The 20,256-nt window shown below is 29.3% G+C and overlaps 1 protein-coding gene across 3 annotated transcripts in view; it reads left to right on the forward strand.

Annotated features, from left to right (window-relative positions):
• LOC130669157 (neurogenic locus Notch protein) overlaps positions 1 to 20,256 on the forward strand; it is a 152,709-nt gene that overhangs the window by 91,694 nt on the left and 40,759 nt on the right. For all 3 annotated transcript variants that reach the window (XM_057471900.1, XM_057471901.1, XM_057471902.1), the window contains 3 exons: positions 8,990 to 9,346; positions 10,474 to 10,629; positions 17,639 to 17,821. In XM_057471900.1, coding sequence (XP_057327883.1) covers positions 8,990 to 9,346; positions 10,474 to 10,629; positions 17,639 to 17,821 — 696 coding nt within the window. The remainder of the gene's footprint in view (positions 1 to 8,989; positions 9,347 to 10,473; positions 10,630 to 17,638; positions 17,822 to 20,256) is intronic.

Genomic DNA, 20,256 nt, shown 5'->3' on the forward strand with positions numbered 1-20,256 from the left:
TTAATTTCTGTGTCGCCTGTTTCAACCGTTTGCGCAATATTTTAATGTGATATTTAGTTAATTAGTCACGGATTGAAACTTGAAAAAAAATTTATTATAAATAATTTAACAGATAAAAAAAAGTTTACGTAAAGGAAGAAGAAAAAAGTAGTAATGATAATAATGTACAAGTTGATCGACGTATTAAAATAAGTGAAGCTATAGAGTAGACTCTTGAGTACTGAGTACGCATATATGTAAATGACCAAGGGCACACCCACACTTTTGTACTTGAGTCAGTCCTGTTGAGAGTAGATATATTATATAGTAAAAAAGAGCTAGAGAACAGAGGGTCTCGCCATAAACCCACTGACTAAAACGTATTCCTTGGAGTTGGAGTAGGAATAAAATAAAAATAATAAACTTTAAAATAAGAATAGTGTGTTTGGAGAGCCTAGAAGACTATAGAATCTCTCAGGTGTACATACACATGCATATACATTTAAATATATATGGGTGTGTGTGTATGTGTGTCTCGATTCTCAAGTCCGTCTCATTCTCTCAAGCTCTTTAGAGGCAAGATAAAGCGGGCGTGATAGCACTCACTTCTCTCTTATAAACCTCCTACGGGTTCTTGTTTTGACACCGGCTCTCCTCTTTGTTTCTTATTTTTTCTTCCAACTTCTCAGCGTCTCCGTCTCATCTTATATTCGTATATTTCTTTACTTTACTTTTACTTATTCATTCTATATATATACGCGAATCACGATAAATCTATCCTCTACTTGGTCTTTACTAACTTTTATTATTTTATTTAATCTTTAAAGTATCGTATGATGCGGCAAGACCAACCGCAATACCATCGTCTATACTGTCTTGTTCATTCGTTATTTTCTGCTAAGCCACAGCCACCACTGGACCACGATATGACGACAAGTCTTTCAGACCGTCGACCTGGAAACATCTTGTCTCACGGGATCGATGTCTTGGTCATCTCAAATCGCCCAAGAAAACCCTTCTTCTTTTTCTTTTTTTCTATAAACATATATAGATATAGATATACATCAAATTATTACAGCAAACTCTTATTTTATTAACAAATACAAGTATTAAATTTCATATATGAACCACAAAATTTTATTTTTAGTTATTTATTACTCACATCTCAGGTCCATAAATAAATAAATAATACAATACAGTTGAACAGGTTCTCCATTGTTCTTAAATCTAAACATCATGTGTTTAAAAAACACAAGTAAGCCTGTTTAGTCTATCGTTAAATCTTATAAACCCTTTAGCAACTCATTCTTTTCAGTAAATAAAAATGAATGAGTCTAATCTCGAATAATTATTTCTCACAAAATATATTTTCATTACTATTATTATTAACATTTTTTATTTTTTAAAAATCTTATTCGAGGTCCTTTTACATAAAAACCAACTAAAAATATATTTTCATTTAAAAATGTCGGTCTTTGGCAAAACTCCCTCTACTCCCGCATTGGTGGCCAACGGGAATGAACAAGAGACTAGTTGGCATGCCTTAAAGACGGCCCGGCATGCGAAAACAACCTGTTGATTGTCTTATACCTGTTGCCGCTCACTAGACTGTCTTTCTTCTCTCAACTCGTCTTGTCGATCAACTCACTCTCATTCTATCCTTTATCCTCTTTAAACTTTAAACTCTTTCTTATCCTTATTCTCAAAAATCTTTATTTTATTTATATTATTTTTACCCTCTACCCATCCTTGTTAGTCTTTTTACTCTAAAAACCGTCGTTTCTTTAGCTACTCAACTATCCTGGGCTCCCTATCCAATTCCTCCCTCATCTTAAACTGCTTTAGTGTCTGGCTCTCTTTTGGCATGCCCTGCAATCCGCAATCTCCACATATTTTTGTCAAGGGCCCGTTCTTCTTTTCAGTCTTTCTCAAAACAACCGCCATCAAAGGACCTTAAAACCGATCCGCTCACTACCATCCATCCATCCATCCATCCATATATATACACACATATATATATATATATGGTTATAAATTCGTCGATAGACTTCTATTTAATTAAATTCACCAAATGTCAAATCGCAGACGACTGATCAAGGCCAAGACCACCATACATTTTATTACTAAACTCGTGTCTTATATTTATTTTATTTTATTTTTTTTTACCATTACACTGTAAAAAATCGGGAGTTAATTCGGAGTCTATTTAAATCTGAATATTACTGAGTTTGAATATTAAAATAAACTCCCCGGAGTAAATTTAACTCCGAGGGGATTAAATAAATAAATAGTCATCCGCTCCGCATTCATTCCGGATTTAATCCGCGTTCACACCGCAAATTTTTTATAGTATACATATTTAAATAATTTCAATTATTTATAGGCTTTTATATATTAATATTTAACTTTATGTTTAATAAATGAATAATAATAAAATTATTAAAGATTAACGACTTTCGGAAGCAATTTAACGCGAGAAATTTAAACGCAATCGACTTCTTCCTCACTGTCGTTAATGTATATGTACATATATCTATATATATTTATAAATATAACTATACATGTAGACAACACAATCCATGGTACAGTGTATGATATTATATATATATTTAGTTTGTTAAAAAAGGTATGGTAGACCATTAGGTGTCTTTAACGAGGACTAAATATCACGTTGAAATGATTATACCATAAATAGAGAACAGGGATAGCGATCAAAAGCTAGAGTAGGCTAAACCTCTTTCAATCGTGTCTCAGGCCTTATTAATAAACTAAACTTTCTTAAATATTATTAATAAAAATTTCATCGGGAATTTTGAAACTTAAAGTTAAAGTTGAGTAAAATAAACATTATTTTGAGGATCAGCAAAACTTTAAAAGGCTCAAAAATCTATAGTCCTCGGTAGCACCCCCGTGGTGAGTCTCGTGGCCACCCGGTGCCATACTCGTGTCTCAAAGGAAGGGAGAGACCCAAGTCAACCTTATACTTATACATACACTTTACTTGTATTGAGCACACTGGGCCTTATGTGGTACTATTAGTGTCTTACTTTAACTCCAAACTGAACGACTAAACTGTACCAGTGTTTCACATTTTCATTTTAAAAATATCATATATTTACAGCTAATTCTGTCCATTAACTTCTGCAAAAAATGAATTTTTCCGTATTTATACTCCAAAGTCCCATTAATTTAAAACGAAATTCGTTTGGTTGATAATAGAATTGTTTAAATTAATAAACAATATTTGTGGCAGGGTCTTATTATATTTATTAATATTATTTTATAATAAAAATAAAAAAAAGTCCTAGATTGAGAGTCACTGTTAACCATAGTCAGCGGCATGAGAATTTTCCCACAGTCCCCACCATTTATCGGGGCCGCCTCAGGACGCACACCCGCTCTCGCAACGTTGCCACACCTCATCCCGACCAAGAGGCGTTTCTTTTCTCTCTCTAAGCGTGTTTGACAGGGACAACATAACAGAGAAAATAATATAAATACTTGAGTAAGACAGAGACCGCGATATTAATCCCGTGTATTTGAGTGAGAGAGAAAGAATGAAAGAGAAAGAGAGGACTGTTGAGATGAAAAAAGATAGACGTGCTCTGTACAATATATATATATGTATATTCAGCGGTGGTGTAGTGTATAACCCGACACTTTTATACATATGTGAATCACCACGTGTATGTGTACGTGTCTATGGACGTGCACGCGCACAAATTTATCTATACAAGAGAGCTTGTGTAGTGGGAGAGAAAGGTAGAGATGCTGGTGCCGGTGATGCTGATGCTGGTCCTGTTGCTGTTGCTGGTTAGCTGGAGGAATAGTGAGAGCAAAAAATATTAAACAAGAAAGACACCCCAATAGGTTTTCGATACAAGCAGAGATGTGGTTTGGGATTATGCTCCTCTACTTCTATACGGATCTCCGCACTCCACTCTTCAGTCAAAAGAATTTACGAAACATCCACGAGAATTCGGCAAATAAAATTCTATACGACGATTTTCAATTATATTTTAGGTATCGAAGGGATGTCGGATACAAATAAAATAAAAACACTTTTGTTAAAAAAACGTGAGGATGTTCAAGAAAGTAGATCAAATCAATGGATACAATGTGATACAAAAATCAGGATAAATTTTTTTATATGGATTCGGAGTAAAAAATATAGAGAAGACTTTCAAGTGTTGTATTAAAATTTTTTTTTTTAAATCGGACCGAAACCAATAACTTCCTTTTTTTGAAAATTTGCAATGAAGTTGAAAAAGTTTAAATGACTTTTGAATACAGTCATAAATAATGAAATTACAATCGATAGGTTTTTATCGTAAATTGAAAATTTATTGATACAAAAAAAAAATTCGGCATATTGTGAAAACACGGATTTAAATAAAAAAATAAAATCCTTTGAAGCCATTAGTCCTGTTCCACGAGAACCGGAAGGAATGAAAAAAAAAAATAAATAAATAAAAGAAGGAAAGCATGCGTCCGACAGTTCTAAAATATTTTTGTACAGGCTCGTGACTACTCCGTGAGTGCGGAATCAAGTTAAAAAATCTCATACTCGATACATCTTACACGAATGGACCATAAGGTCTTTTTAAACAGAAAAAAAATACATATATATATATAGAAATAAAAAACCTACACATGCATCGATGGATACTGGGATACTTAGAGTGTCTATCTGTAACAAACCATAACATATGCGTACTTTTGTGCGCAATACTCAATACAAGTCTTCAGTCTACAGGCTACTAATGCAATGTAACATAAGCGGGATCGGTTTTATTTAGTGAGTTGAAAGAGAACGGTCTAGAATCGCGAGGGATGCCGTGTAATGTAGTCGATCTGAAGGATGAGAAGGTGGGAGGAGGATAAACGGGTGGGATAAGATGTCGGTGAAGAGAGAGAAGAATAATACATAATACATATATGTATATATATATATATATATAGTGTGGTGTGGAGTGGAGTAGAGGGAAGAAGCTGAATAACTACGGACAATCGCAATTATGGGGGACCGCCGTTGATTTATAAGTAGCGGGTTTCGTTTCTTCCGTCCGACGCACCTACGCCTTCTTCACCATCAGAGCACACTTCGTAGATTATTTATTTATTTATTTATTTTATTTTAATACTTTTTTATTTTTGTCTCGTTCAATTCGATTTTGTTTCCATTCTTTTATTGTGGATTATTATTTTTATTTTATTTTTCTTTCATCGCCTATACACTCTCGGTCCAATACTTTCTGCAGACGTTGTATATTAACCGTTTATAAGGCCTTGTGGGTCTCAATGCCCAATGCTCAATGTCCAATTCCCAATACATTACAACCTGATACCTGATAAATAAAATCGAAAGCTAAAAAAAATTTATTTCAAAGAATTGTTCTCGAGGACAAGAATAAGGTTATGGAAATAAGGGTGCGAGCATTATTAGTGCAGATTCTCTTTCCTTATATTCGTTCCATTTAAAAAAAAAAATGAATTTATTTTTTTCTAAATAACATCTATTGGATTTTTTTAATTTTTTGAACCTTGTGTACTTGTTACATTTATTTAATTATTGGAGTAAATATCTCCGATGCAGAACTAATATGCTAAGAAATTGATAGTCACTTTGATTATTAATGGATTTAATTTTTATAGCCAGTAATTTAATAGTTTAGTGTTGTTGTTTGTTAGTTTTTGAGTCGCTTGTATACAAAGTAATAAAAAAAGTAAAATATAATAAAAGGATTATTGGGTTAGCAAAAAGTTTGGAACGAATTCGCGGGCAAATATGTGCGATAGTGACTGGCATTAAAGCGGTGTCTTTTGTTCTTACCGGTTTTATATTGTGTATCGATAGTCATGAGAATCGATTCGACCCGGTTTTGTAAATCGTGCAAGACTTTTTAATTTATATAAACAATAACTTTAACTACCGGTATTTAAATAAATATTTTTAGAAAATTATAACAAGTCAACTTAGTAATTTTTTTAAATTATTTCATTTTTCATTAGTTCATTTTTTGATACAATCGCGGTTTTTTTTTAAATATCTCATGAAATATGCAGATTAAAGGAAAAAATCATAGGAACAATTTTGTAGGGAATTAAATTCTTGACAATAAAGGTCATATTCATTTTTTTTATAAAATGTGTATTTATGAAGATATTTAAAAAAAACCGCGATTGTATCGAAAAATGAACTTTGATCGTCTTGAGACACGTGTTCTTTTTACTTAAAAAGAAAAAACGAAATTCCCCATGTATTTTTTCACTAAAAAGAAGCTTCTTATGACGCGACTGAGAAAATTTAATTTTTAACGACCACCCTAATAAATACGAAAAATAAAAACGAGCTGTAATGTGCCATAGGTGATTTTTTTTGTGTATACAAAAATGAAAAAAAAATTTGTCGGCGTTAATATTAATGTTGTCTTATAAGCTTGGGTTGTATAATAAAGTCGTGGACCCGCAGGAGCACGAGAGAAATAGTTTTAAGTAGTTGAGTGAGTGTATGGTATCGAGTTCTCTACTACATTTACACTAGTTTGTCTCACACGTTATATTAGTTAGATGATGTGTTGATACTGTATATATATGTATAGAATTTATTTGAGTATGTGAGTATGTGTGTAGACATATAGGGGATTGGATAGTTAAGTTGCCCTATCGGGTATAAATTATGCGGGCCATTAGAAGCTAACTATGGACCACGAGAGGTATGCATCACCCACTAAGGCCAAGACATTCTTATTCTTTATTTTTTTTTATTCATTCTACTTAATAATACTTTGCTTCCAAATCAGATGTTTTTTTTTCATTAATTTTTTATCTATAATCGTTTTTTTTATTTAAATGCCTACAGTTTTTTAACTAATCATTTCACGCTTATAATCATTGAGATCTTTTTTACAGAAAATTTCATTCTCTACAAAAATGATCTCTTATATTTTTGTCATATCTCTGATAGTTTTATCAGAATTTAAATTCAACGATTGGAAATCAGTAAAATTGGAGTAAAATTTTATTTTTAAATTTAAATTATAATTACGAGTAAGCTATCGATTCTAGGTCAAAATTAATAAGGACCATTTTTGTAGGCAATTAAATTGTGTACAAAAAAGTAGTAATAAACTTTCTCATAGAATCAATAGTTTAGCGGGTAAAATAATTTAAATGATGAGAAAAAAAAGTTTCAGTAATTTCGTCACAAAATTTCTCACAAATTAAAAAAACTTTCTTTTCACGACCAATTTTTTCGTAGTGTGAACCAATTAATTATCTATAACAACTGATTGAGCAGATTGACGTGAGAAGTGAGTAAAATATATACACAAAACATGGAAAAAATATTAAGTTTAAATAAAAAAAAAACAAAGACTTGGAATAAATTTCGCGGAGTTTGAACACGTGAGAGCGAGCGTATTGCTGCAAAATTAGCTTGTTAATTATTATATTATTTCACGCAAGTCTATTTATTTGTGAGAATAGGGATAATTAAAATAAAAAATAAAAGTATATAATTTAATAATTATAACACTTACTAACAAATACATATATCACATATCACGTATCATATAAAAATTAATATAAACATAACCAAATGAAGAAAAAAAAAATATATATATATATTTATAAAAATAGGTATTCTTATATAGTTCATTCAAGCAACAAAGCCGGAAACCGGTAGGAAGGAAGGTATCATTTCCTCGTTATCTTCTCGACTTTCGCGGTTTTGTTTCCCACGTTCTTGCTATCGTAACCATGATTACACTTTATAATACATTGTAACTACCATATACACATTAATATATACATACATTCATCATATATACATATAAATAAGTAGTAAGTAAATACACATGAGGGGAAATTAAAATTAAACTCTCATCTTTATCAATTCAACACCCGCTTTTCTTATCAAATCCCGTTTATATTTTGCGGTTAATTCACTTCCTTCCTCAGCATGTCGATAGCATCCAAAAATAATTTTTAATTTTCACCCAGAAGAAAAAAAATTACTGTTCAAACATTAAAGTTTTTTCTTTTTGCTTCCAATTAAAACTGACATTCAATTTTCACGGTTTGATTTTTATTGTGACGGTCATGACAGTGAAGCTGTCAAGGTTCGATGAACCAAATAAATTTATTTAGCTTGATTACTTTACTCAATTGTATACAACTCGCAGATTGAAAAAAAAAAACTTTTAATTTAAATAAAATCAATTTATTTGATTAAAACATCAAGCAGTTAATGTTAATAATTAATTTGTCTATCCTGATAATTGATTTTAAATAAAAAAGGCCATTCGGCAGCCGAAATAGAAGTAGATTTCATGATTTCTATATGTATAAATAGATATATATGTAAAAAGTGTATAGCCAGAATCAGAGGCATTGGGAAAGCCGCCAAAAAAGTTTTTTTGAACATCATCAAAAACGAATGCAATAGCAAAATTTCATTTAATGAGTAGTAAGATAAGTATTTTCTTTGGGTCTAGGCATACATATAGGCATGAAAATTAAAGCTTATTTAACGAGCTTTCAGATGCAATTTGAAGAAATTCGATAAGTTGTCAGATTCAAAAGTTATTGAACAAAGAATCAGTAAAAATATGAACTTTTGACATTTTGAAAATTTAAAAATTAAAAAATGCTGCAACTTCTAAACTAATTGACCGATTTTGCTCATCTTCGAACTTGATCTTGAAAACAGTTTACAGAAAATGTGTGCTGAGTTTCATTGAGATCAAGAATTGTAGACGTTATCGTCATAACAAGCCACGTTCTATCGTATATAAATATATATATAAATACACACATACGTAAACTTTTGAACCAAATGTATTTCTTGACTCAGCTCGTCGAGCAGAGGTAGCAAAATTTTTCAAAAATTCCGTCATGAGGACAAATGCAATAGTTAGATTTCTATGGAATCTACTGAAAATATATCAAGTGATCTCATCTTTAATTGAAATAATTTTTATTTAATGAATTTTTTTTTTTTTTTTAGGCTTCCGAGGTCAACATTGTGAAGAAAACATCGACGACTGCATAGGAAATCTTTGTCAAAACGGAGCAACATGTGTGGACAGAGTTAATGAGTACGCATGTCTATGTCCGCCGACATTTACAGGACCACAGTGTGAATCTGACGTTGACGAGTGCTCAGTACGTCCTTCGCTCTGTCGCAATGGCGCGACCTGCACCAATTCACATGGAAGCTACTCGTGCATTTGCGTTAACGGCTGGACCGGATCTGACTGCAGCATGAATATCGATGATTGTAACACCGCGGCTTGTTTCAACGGCGCCACTTGCATTGATCGTGTTGGCGGTTTTTACTGTCAATGCACTGAAGGAAAGACTGGTAAAGATAATTATAATCATTACTATTTTTTTTTTGTTTAATACAACCAAGTACCGTCAATTAGATAAATTAACCACGAGTACAATTTTATTGACTATTAAATTTAGTAAAAAAAAATTTCAATTTATTTTATCGGTAGTTAAATTTATTAAAAAGATTTAAAATAATTTAAATTGTTAAATAACTCATGGTTGATTAAATGAAGAATAAGATTTATGTTTTCTTAAAATAAGAATTAAAAAAATATAAATAATCAATCAATGAGCATTGTATTGAATTGAATGAGCAGTGCAGGTGTGTTTATCTCGAGTTTTCATAAAGTTTATCCTTATTAGAATTTACCGAGGTCGTTTGAATCTTATAGTCTACTAGAGTAGCTAACAGCAATAACATAAGGACAAATGTCTCCTGAATTCTCGACTAATGTTCGTCTACTCAACTTGTCTATAATCTCAAGACTGTTTCTTACTGTATGGAATAAAACTTTTCTTATACATATTACATTACTCTTTATTCTTTAAACTTTTATATATTTATATACACAGACAACTGTGTATTACAATTGACGGGTGATTAGACACTTAAAAGTTTATGTACAAATAGCAGAAAAGGTTCTTGGACATATACAATTTAGTCTTAACTGCAGAGCTTTATTTTACTATAAATAAATATATATATATATAGGATAAAAGAGTTAATGTAATTTATCGGGAGTATTTGTCGGTAAACACTTTGTAGCTCTGTAAATGTATATAAAAGTACGCGGCCCCCCATACATATAACGTATCTGAGATCATGATATTATTATTCAATTCCATCACATACAAGATTAAAAGAGTTTAAATATATACGGCAATACGAGTATCTTTAAATTTTATTTTCTATCGTTACGTTTGTTGATCTCCTTCTTTGGTTACCAGCATCGATACCATGTTTGGTAATACACTGACACTTTTGTACTACTAGAACCTTCGTCATTTACAATTACAACTCATACCTCGGTTTTAATTTTTTTTTATTACATTACAATAAAATATTCAATTAAATGCTTGAAACTTGCAGTTAATTATTTTTATATACATGATAAATATTTATTTATTTATTTATATATTTATATGCAATTTTAGGTTTACTATGTCATCTTGACGATGCCTGTACGTCAAATCCATGTCACGAGGGTGCGGAATGTAACACGAGTCCTATAAACGGTTTCTATACTTGTTCATGTGCTAGCGGTTATGAAGGAATCGATTGTTCGCAGGATAAAGATGAGTGTACGCAAGGTAAGTCCACCAGTAATTTAATATCATTATTATAAATATTTAATAAAAAAAAATAATAAATAATGCGGGAACACTTAAATGAAGTATAAAAAATAAAATATGATGATATCTGCATACCAATGGAAGCTTTAGCTTAAGCCTTGAGCTAAACTGGACGGAAGAAGCATCTGTAAAAAATAAAAAACAATAATAATAATGATAAAAAAATAAATGTCGTGCGACTGTATACTCTGGATCGTTATTATCGACGAGTAATCTTATGTGCCCCAGGACACGTTCGCGATCGTAAGCACTCCCTGCGGGGAATACGACGTTCTTTAATAATCGTCCAGTATCCTTACCCCCTTGTATTATTCATTTTTTTTTTTATTTTTTATTTGAGCATCGAAATATTTTTTTTTATTTCACTAACGGCATTCAATTGCTCCACGATCGTTGTCACCCTTCAGAAGTTATATATCTTTCATTACGGGCAAACATTTATGATATATTTATAACGCATGATTGTATGCTTCGATAATTAATAACACAGCAATTATCAATCATTTTATTTAACTCAGCTCTTGACCGTTATAATTTACCGATTTTTTTTTTTTTTGCTTAAAAAAAAATGATTTATTTTTAAAGTCAAATAGTTTGATCAATAGATGATAAAAAATATTTTTTAAAAGACATTAAGTAAAAATATATATTTATAATATATTGAGACATTAAAAGAATGTTATGTGGACAAAAAGGTTTCTTAAGATTTATGAATTAATAAGAATTCTGAGAAGCCTTTCGGAGCATATGACGACGTCCGGCGTCGAATTACCCACATACTCAAACATAAAATTCAAATAAACGCGGAAGAGTATACAGTGTATACACAAATACGAATACTATAAAAAAAAATTTATAATGTTAAAGATTGGGTCAGAGGCCCGGTTCGAATATAAAAAATAAAAATAAAAATAACGAAATTCGAACTTTCTTCACGGACTTTACAGTACCAGGAAACTTTTATTTTTGCTTTGACTACTATACGGTGGATCCCGTAGTCCCTGTAGTCTTTCTTACATATATATATACTATATGTATGTATAGTATGGGCCCATGGGCCTGTACTACCTGTCGCGTTAGTAACAAAGGGTCCTATTGTTACGCGTAAATTCGGCAACGCCGCCTGCCACACGAACAGCCGTAAGTTGATACCCCTGGGGGCCTTTTCAGGACCCACGGGGTTGGCAAAAAGGTCCCTAGTCAATTTTGAGGGAGCGCCAATACCGATGTATTAAAATTAAAGTTTCCTACATGAAAATTTTAAATACTTTTAGATAATAAAAAATTAGTGAACATTATTTGTGAATAATACTGAAGTTAATAATTTTTTTCACAACGATGAGTTATGAAAAAAAAAATTTTTTTGAAAAATTGCACCTATAGTTTTTTTAATTTTCTACATGTGCATATTTTTATTTTTTTTTTTTTTTTAAATCCAAAAATTCTTAATTGTTTTCTAACTTCAGGATCATTATTTGTGATCTAGTTAAATATTGCAGTGGCGCTAAAATTTAAAAATTCAAAAACTATCATAATTTTTTTTACATTTCTCATTAGAAAAATTTCAAACTGTCACGCACGCTTGAGTATCATCCTGCAAATAGCAAAAGTAGTTTTCGAAAACTTTATTTTATAAAATAAAACTGACACCGATAATTATTTTTTTATAATTTTAAATTTGGCGGGTCATTTAAATTAAATGTTAAATCACTTAATATTTTTAAACTAAAATTTATTAAACTTATTTAATTAAAGAATATACTTATTTATAAATAAATATACTTGTTGATTGCCGTATAATAATTTAAAATATTTTTAAAAATTTAAATCCGCAATCTGGTACTGACTTAATGTCCACGTGTAAAATGCTTCACATGACTTAACTCTCGCTATTATATATCTACATTACAGTATGCATTCAACATGTAGCATTAACACAGCACAGTAACTTGCATACAAAAGACTTAACTGAGACGCTCGTATTATTTTCATTATTTTATTATTTTCCATACTCGTGTGTATACCGTGAACTCACGCGTCCAAGCGATAAAGCGCGAGTTTAAGAATATACAAACTATAGTTACATTTACTTTTATTTTATTTAAACGTTTTGTTGTATATGCATACATACATACATACATACATACACATATATAAGTATACGATTAAATAAAACATGTAGATGATGTAAAAAGTACATTTTGCCTCAAGCTTTTATTCACGTTAGCAAGAATCTTACTCTGCTATAAACAATCTACTACTCACCAGTCTTATATGTATATATTGTATATATATATGTTCAAAAGACAATTTATTCACTGTAAATTTACGACATAATAATAAATAATTTAAATTCATTTTTACAGTACTAAACTTACAGTTAAACTTAAATTAAATAACCATTACTAAAATTATTAACTTCTTTTACATAAATACATAAATATAAGCTTGAGTATTTTTTTTTTAAACGAAACAAAATCACAATATTTTTATTTATTCTTAAATTTTTTCCAATTAAAAAATAAACTTTTGTTGCCCTCAAGACATCTGTCTTTTAACCAATAGCTGCATTTGCCGGTGTAAATAATGATTATGGAGAAAATACAACTATATAGACATGTACTTACAATTTAAAAGGGAGATTTGTTAAAGTAATGCGCTTATAATTACACTCTTCATATCCTGGTCTTGACACTTGATCTTCAACGCTAACATGTTTCATCTTCAAGAAAAACTAAATAATGAAATTAACTATAGTTATAGACAAAGATTAAAAAAAAAAAATATTAAAGACAGTTTATTTAAATCGCATTCATTTTATTTAATAATAAAGGTCAATGGCACGGTATCTAAATTCTATAATAAAAGCTCTATAATCTGAGAATTAAAGTTAAAATAAAAAGCGCGATTAAATAGATATGATATCGCTTTATATGAATATACATATATTTATAAAAATAAAGAGATAGCAAGATCATATTAAGATCCGTAATACGAGACACAAAAGCAGTGCTTCTGATTATTAATCAAATGCTTCTCTTTGCAATGTAAAATTATTTTTAATCAAAAGGGTTTACTATTATTTTTTTTTACCCTATTAATCTGCCTTAGAATTTATTCATATTATTTCATTCATTATTATTATTATTATATAATTTTTAAAAGTATTTTCAATTGAATGCTTTTATAAATATCACATATTAATTCATTAAAAAATCATATTTATAATATACTCATCTACTTATAGACTAATGATTCAATAAATCATATGATAGTTACTTGATATGTTATCTTATAGATGATATTTTAAAAAACAATTTTATATGAGGATAATTATTTATTTATTTTTTTAATTAAACTTCGTAATTAAAAAATTATAAAATAAAAGCTAACAAGATAATTGCCGTGTTCCTAATATCTACGTGATATAAATTAATTCAATTAAATTATAACTCAAGCATCTGAAGTGGAGTAAAAAATTTAAAAAAATTTTAATAATTAATATTTTATCAGTAAAAACTCATCAAAGTTTAATAGTAGCTGGCATGATATGAGTGACACGTTAGAACTAAATGTTTGCTTAGCTTTTTCCATCATCCAATAAAAACAAACAAATATATATAATAAATATATATATATTTAATTGCCAACATGATTGCAATAATCTATTACATGTCTCATAGCGCATTTTAACTTACTTATACACAGACAAGTGGTCAAACATCTATCAGTGAAAGCACAACAGTTATAATTCCAAGTATTAAATAAATATATATATATATATATATATAAATAAGTTTAGCGATATACTTACTGGTCATGAGTTAAATAAAATGTTGAGTCCAGTGATCGAGCGTGATCAGATTTAAAATTTATTATGGAATTCAGGGTGCGATTATCTGCCCATAGATGGCTACGTCATTCCATGGGTACTTTTGTCGTCTCATATATACATATATGTTATTATACTTATATTAACTTATACTACATACTTAAATGTCGATAAAACCCCCTGAGGGACACGCGATGGAATGAGAAATTTCACAAAGATTGTATGAGCTTACCATGCACCTGCCATCAATTATCCATCATATATATAGAGAATGAGTGAGAGAGAGAGAAAGAATTTTCTTTAAATGATCAGGATACTAAAATATTTTTTTTCTTATTTTTCATCATCTTGGTCTTGGTCTTGTTGCTCATGGGAGTACTTTTAATTAAGACTAACATTTATGAGAAGCTAACTAAACTGATGAAGCCATATTTAATTGCTGTACTCTTTAAATGTATGACTATTTGTCTTTTTTTTTTTTTATTTCAATGTTTTATTGTCAGTTATTTAATGTCTATGTATTTATAGGTTTGTTTATTAGTACCATAGATATATGTATATATAGATATATATATATATATATATATATATATATATATATATATATATATATATATATATATATATATATATATATATATATAAAGAGTAGACATGTCAAAAGACATTATTAAAGAGTGAGAGAAAAGGGAAAGAGTAATATAACGCAAGTTTTCGCATACCGTTCTCGTGTAATTCGCGTTCGTTTTTCCACGCATTGTAATTGCTGCGAGTCTCTGTATCTTGGTCTTATATATATAGTCTTACTTTATCTATATAGAGACGAGATGAGAAGAAAGATGCGAGCGAAGAAATAAAAGAGAAGGTATAAAAGAAATAACACATTGCCAGAACGTGTTTACAGTTCCAGTGGCTGATGGTTGTTAAAATAAAAATTTTTGAGATAATGAGATGGTGTGGAGTAATAATAAAAATAAGAGACACTGATAGAGCATATGGACTATTAATATGAAAACTTTTTTTTTTTTTTTTATTAAGATTGTTGGAGTGATTGATTCACTTGGAGAAAATGAATGATTAATTTACGTACCCTTGAGTATGTAAATTTTTTTTTATTTGAATTACTCTACCGGCCGAACTATCTATTTTATAAAAAAAGTTATTCAGTACTTTTTTGTAGGAAATTTAATCATCTATAAATTTTATCTCAAACATTTTTATCGAATCTTTAATAGTTTTACCAGAATTTGAATTCAAAGCTAAGGCTGCTCTAATTTTTTAAATTAAAAATATTTTAGCAACCAAAATATCAGTTTTAAAAAAAAATATAGAATATTTTTTTATAGAAAATTTACCCACAATTTAAATGAAATTTCAGTCTCAACATCGTGCTAATTAATTGTAAATTTTTCCACGTACTCTTATATAATTTAAAAGCAGTAAAAATAATAACTGTTGTACTAATTAAATTAATTTGTCTCGTTATTACTTTTAAACAAAAAAAATTAGTTGAGACCCATTATCACGTCACCCATCTATCAATCAGTCGAGTATATTTTTATTTTATTTTTTCAAAAATAAAGTTTATTATATTAACAATCAATAAAAAAAAAAAAATATAATCAATTAATATTTAAAAAATAATTTAATATCGCTCGAAGGCGATTGAGAAAAAGGAATGGCCAATTAAAAAGACTGGACGCATTTGTAGCCAATAAACGTTAGGACTGATGCTCTTTTAAGCCCATGTATATGTATATATATTTTATAAAGAAACTTAACTAAACAGAGTTACTTCTTCTTCGCAACTTTACTTATACACAATCCTTAATAAACTATATATATATATATTTAAACTCATCGGCTTATACTTAGTGTACTAAAAAATACGGACGCATTAATCATGCGGCGCGCGTCCATTCGCCTTTTAATTATCACTCGACTCAGACTCCAGCTCTCAACTCAACTCTCCTTACATTACTATACCTGTATAAATATATATAGATAATACTCCCATAACAGACCATCAGACTTTCCCATTCGATTGAATTCAATTACTCTTTGGTTTAAAAAAAAAAATTATTAAAAATAAAAAAAACCCTTATACCTTTGTGGGAAAGTAGCTCTACACTAGTTATATTACTGGATCTTTGTTTTACATCCTCGTATGTATCATTTATTATTATTATTATTATTATAAATGTTTAAAAAGATGATAAAAGTGATTGATTAAAAATACATTTTCTTGTACGGTCTGTTGAGATTTATTATAATTTATTTATATTATTTTTACTGGAAATTTATATATTTTTTACACTCATTGCCTGAAGCTTGTGTGCTACAGGAGGAACTTAATCCACCAGAAAATATGCAATCTAGATAATAACAGAGTCGCGAAAGTGCTCGAGAGGTCATTATGGTTGTTATTAAACTTAAAATAACGTTTTAACATTTAATTAGGTTCATCCGTGAGACGCTAAAAGCTACCATATGTGTATTAAATAATAAAATTGCCATTATAATAATAATAAGAGTACACATTTCATGTATTAATTTAACTTCCGAGATAATTAAAAATTTTTTAAATTAATTAAATCAAAAACTATTGATTTTAAGCAAAATGTTAATCAATACTTTTTTTTAGGAAATTTAATTCTCTATAAAAAAGGTCCTGAGTAATTTTTTCATACAGTTGATAGTTTAGCTGGAATTTGTAATTCAAAGGTATAGAATTTATGAAAATATTTTATGACCCTGAAGTTAGCAGACAATTAACAATTTTTGAATTTCTATTTCAATAATTTAACTTAAAAAAAAAAAAAAAAGCTAAAAATATGCACATGTAGAAAATTACAAAACCTCCAGGTGCAATTTTTTAAAAAAATTTAAAAATTACTAGATATCGGCAAACTTGAGTATCATAAATATTTTTCGATAAATTTTAGTTTTGAAGATTCCGAGTGTACTATTAAAGATAGAGTAAAAATGCACATGAAAAATTTTTTTGGTAATTAAATTTTCTAAAAAAAAGTCTTGATGACCAAGTTCATAAAGTCAATAGTTTTTGCGTAAATAAGCTAAACAATTAGTTATATTTATAACCCCTTAAATATTTATTATTTTTTGTTATGACAGGTTCTCCTTGTGAGCACGATGGAATCTGCGTTAATACACCAGGTTCTTTTGCTTGCAACTGTACCCAAGGATTTACTGGACCAAGATGTGAGACAAATATCAACGAATGTGAGTCTCATCCTTGTCAAAATGACGGTTCCTGCCTCGACGATCCCGGAACATTTCGCTGTGTCTGCATGCCAGGTTAGTTCATCATCATTTTTCATACATTATTATTATTATTTTAATAATTATTTTTCATACATACAAATATGAGTAAACATAAAGATAAAGATTAAAGTACTCAGTTGTAATAAATAAAAAATACGCCGGAAACTCTGGCGTGAAAAGTCGCGAGGATCGCGCGAGATGTTCCAAGAACGATAGCGTGTCTCGCACGCGCGTATCCTTCTTAGTCGTGTCGTCGGTATATTCTTCCAAAATGACAACCCTTAGATCTGATAATACTCAACAGAAAGAAGGATAAGAGAGAATAAAAGATAAAACAACAGAAATAAAGAGAAAATAAATAAAAAATATTTTAAAACGCACAAACGCAACTTTATATTTAATTGTCTTAAGTATTATCGATCTTGATAAATCTCATACAATTATAAATTATCCTTAAAGTTATCTGCCATTAAATATATTGATACCGCTTATATTTTTATTATCAATAATTTTTTAAATAAAATCGCGAATTAAAGTCGGAATCCCGCGGTGCAATAAATGGGGCATTAAATGCGTTAAATTTATCTTTTTATAATACAGCATTGATCAATCGTATATATTTATTTATTTTATAAAGTAATTAATTTAAAAATAAGTTATATTTAAAACTGATTTATTGTTCAATTAACCGTAATAACCGTATAAATATGTCATGTAGGTTTATATTTTGATATAAAGTTAACAAAAATATATGAGGTAAATAAAATTAAAAAAAAATAGTCCATATAAAAAAGATTGTCGAGATCTTGACAAGTAGAGGAGCAGATTTTAAAGTAAAATATGACGGTGGCTCGCGAAATGTGAGACAAGAGGACGGGATCTGTTGTCTTGAGACTCGAGAGGTCTTTTTCGTGTCCGGCACAAAGGCTTATCTTGTCCTCGAGAGACCCTCCTGAGTTCTCCGCCATTTCGGTGTACTTGCTTCTTCCTTTATCTTGTGTACACTTTCTTCCTTACATACTTATATATATGTGTATATATTTTATACCCCCTTATGCATTATAGTATACAACTTCTTCCTTCTTTCTTCTTCTTCATCTTTCGTATTTTATTTTTTATTATCCCCTTTTTTATTCACCTCCTTCATCTCCTTCCCCGTAAAAGGATCCACTGAACTGCTTTGAGTCTAAGAGCTTCGAGGAATATACAGAGATTTTACCTCGTCATCTTATGCCTCAGCTTATTCATTCTATTTTTTTTTTTTTTTTGCTAAATTTTAAATAAAAACTAAATAAAATATTTTGCTTTATTGTCGCATCGCAAAAAAATTTTACTAAATAGTTTTTTATTAATTAACATTTTAAAATTTCTAATCATTGCTTATTTCAAAACCTTAAAAATTAAATCTCAATATTTAAAATAATATAAACTTCCAGTTTTTTTTCGGTTATTTTAATATTTTTTCGCATGTATATTAAAGTAATTTATATGTTTATATGAAAAATGAAAGTTGTTATTAAATAATATCAAATTACTATACAATGTCTTCATTAATATTATTAAAAAAAAAAAAAAAATTATTAAGTCGAGACTTGTAAAAAGTTATTTGATATCTTTTCATTTTTAAATATCTTAATACAAAGTTTATATACATGTAGATTGTAGGTGTTATTTATATATGTATATTGAGAGTAATATAACATAACGTAAGATCGGTATACATAAAAGCTCAAGTTAAAGAACAAGTAAAAGCAAAGTAAAAAAATTTTAAATATATATACATATATATATACCGGAGGGATGCGAGAAAGGTCTTGAGATATTTATTATCAAAGATGTAGATTGCTCCCAGCATTACTCACTCGCCATCGACCCATGCCCATGCATTGTCCTGTACTTTGGACACACAATATATCACTATTTTTTTTTTTTTAATATTTATTTTTATTTAACAATTCACTCGTTACCGTTAGAAATATTTATATCATTACAAATAAATATATTTAAATCCTCAAATAATTTTTCTGGATAATTAATAAATGAAATAAACTCACTCTTAATTAAAATCGGGTTGTAAAAATAAATTGAGTATTTGAAGTTTATATCAGAGTGGAATTTGAAGTCGAAGTTGAAGTAAAAAGTATCAAAGAGTTAGAAAACTGAAGAAGTTGTTTCGATTCATATATATATGATATGTTTACATGCATTCTGCGCTGATGCATGACCGTATATCAAGTTATTTTACGGAGCAAAGAATCACGCACACGTTTTTCATATATATATATATATACATCTTGACTTCATTCTTGCTTATATTTTCTTAACTTCACTTCATATTCACCAACACATATTTATATATGTTTTTCTTGGGTCTTCTGGTCATGGTTGCCTGTCACTGAAGAAGTCATACTTCTGCCGTCAACAATTTGCTTATGTTATTAATAAAAATAATATATGTACTCATACAT

Source organism: Microplitis mediator, chromosome 5 (assembly GCF_029852145.1).
Source record: "Microplitis mediator isolate UGA2020A chromosome 5, iyMicMedi2.1, whole genome shotgun sequence".
Taxonomy (NCBI): Eukaryota; Metazoa; Arthropoda; class Insecta; order Hymenoptera; family Braconidae; genus Microplitis; species Microplitis mediator.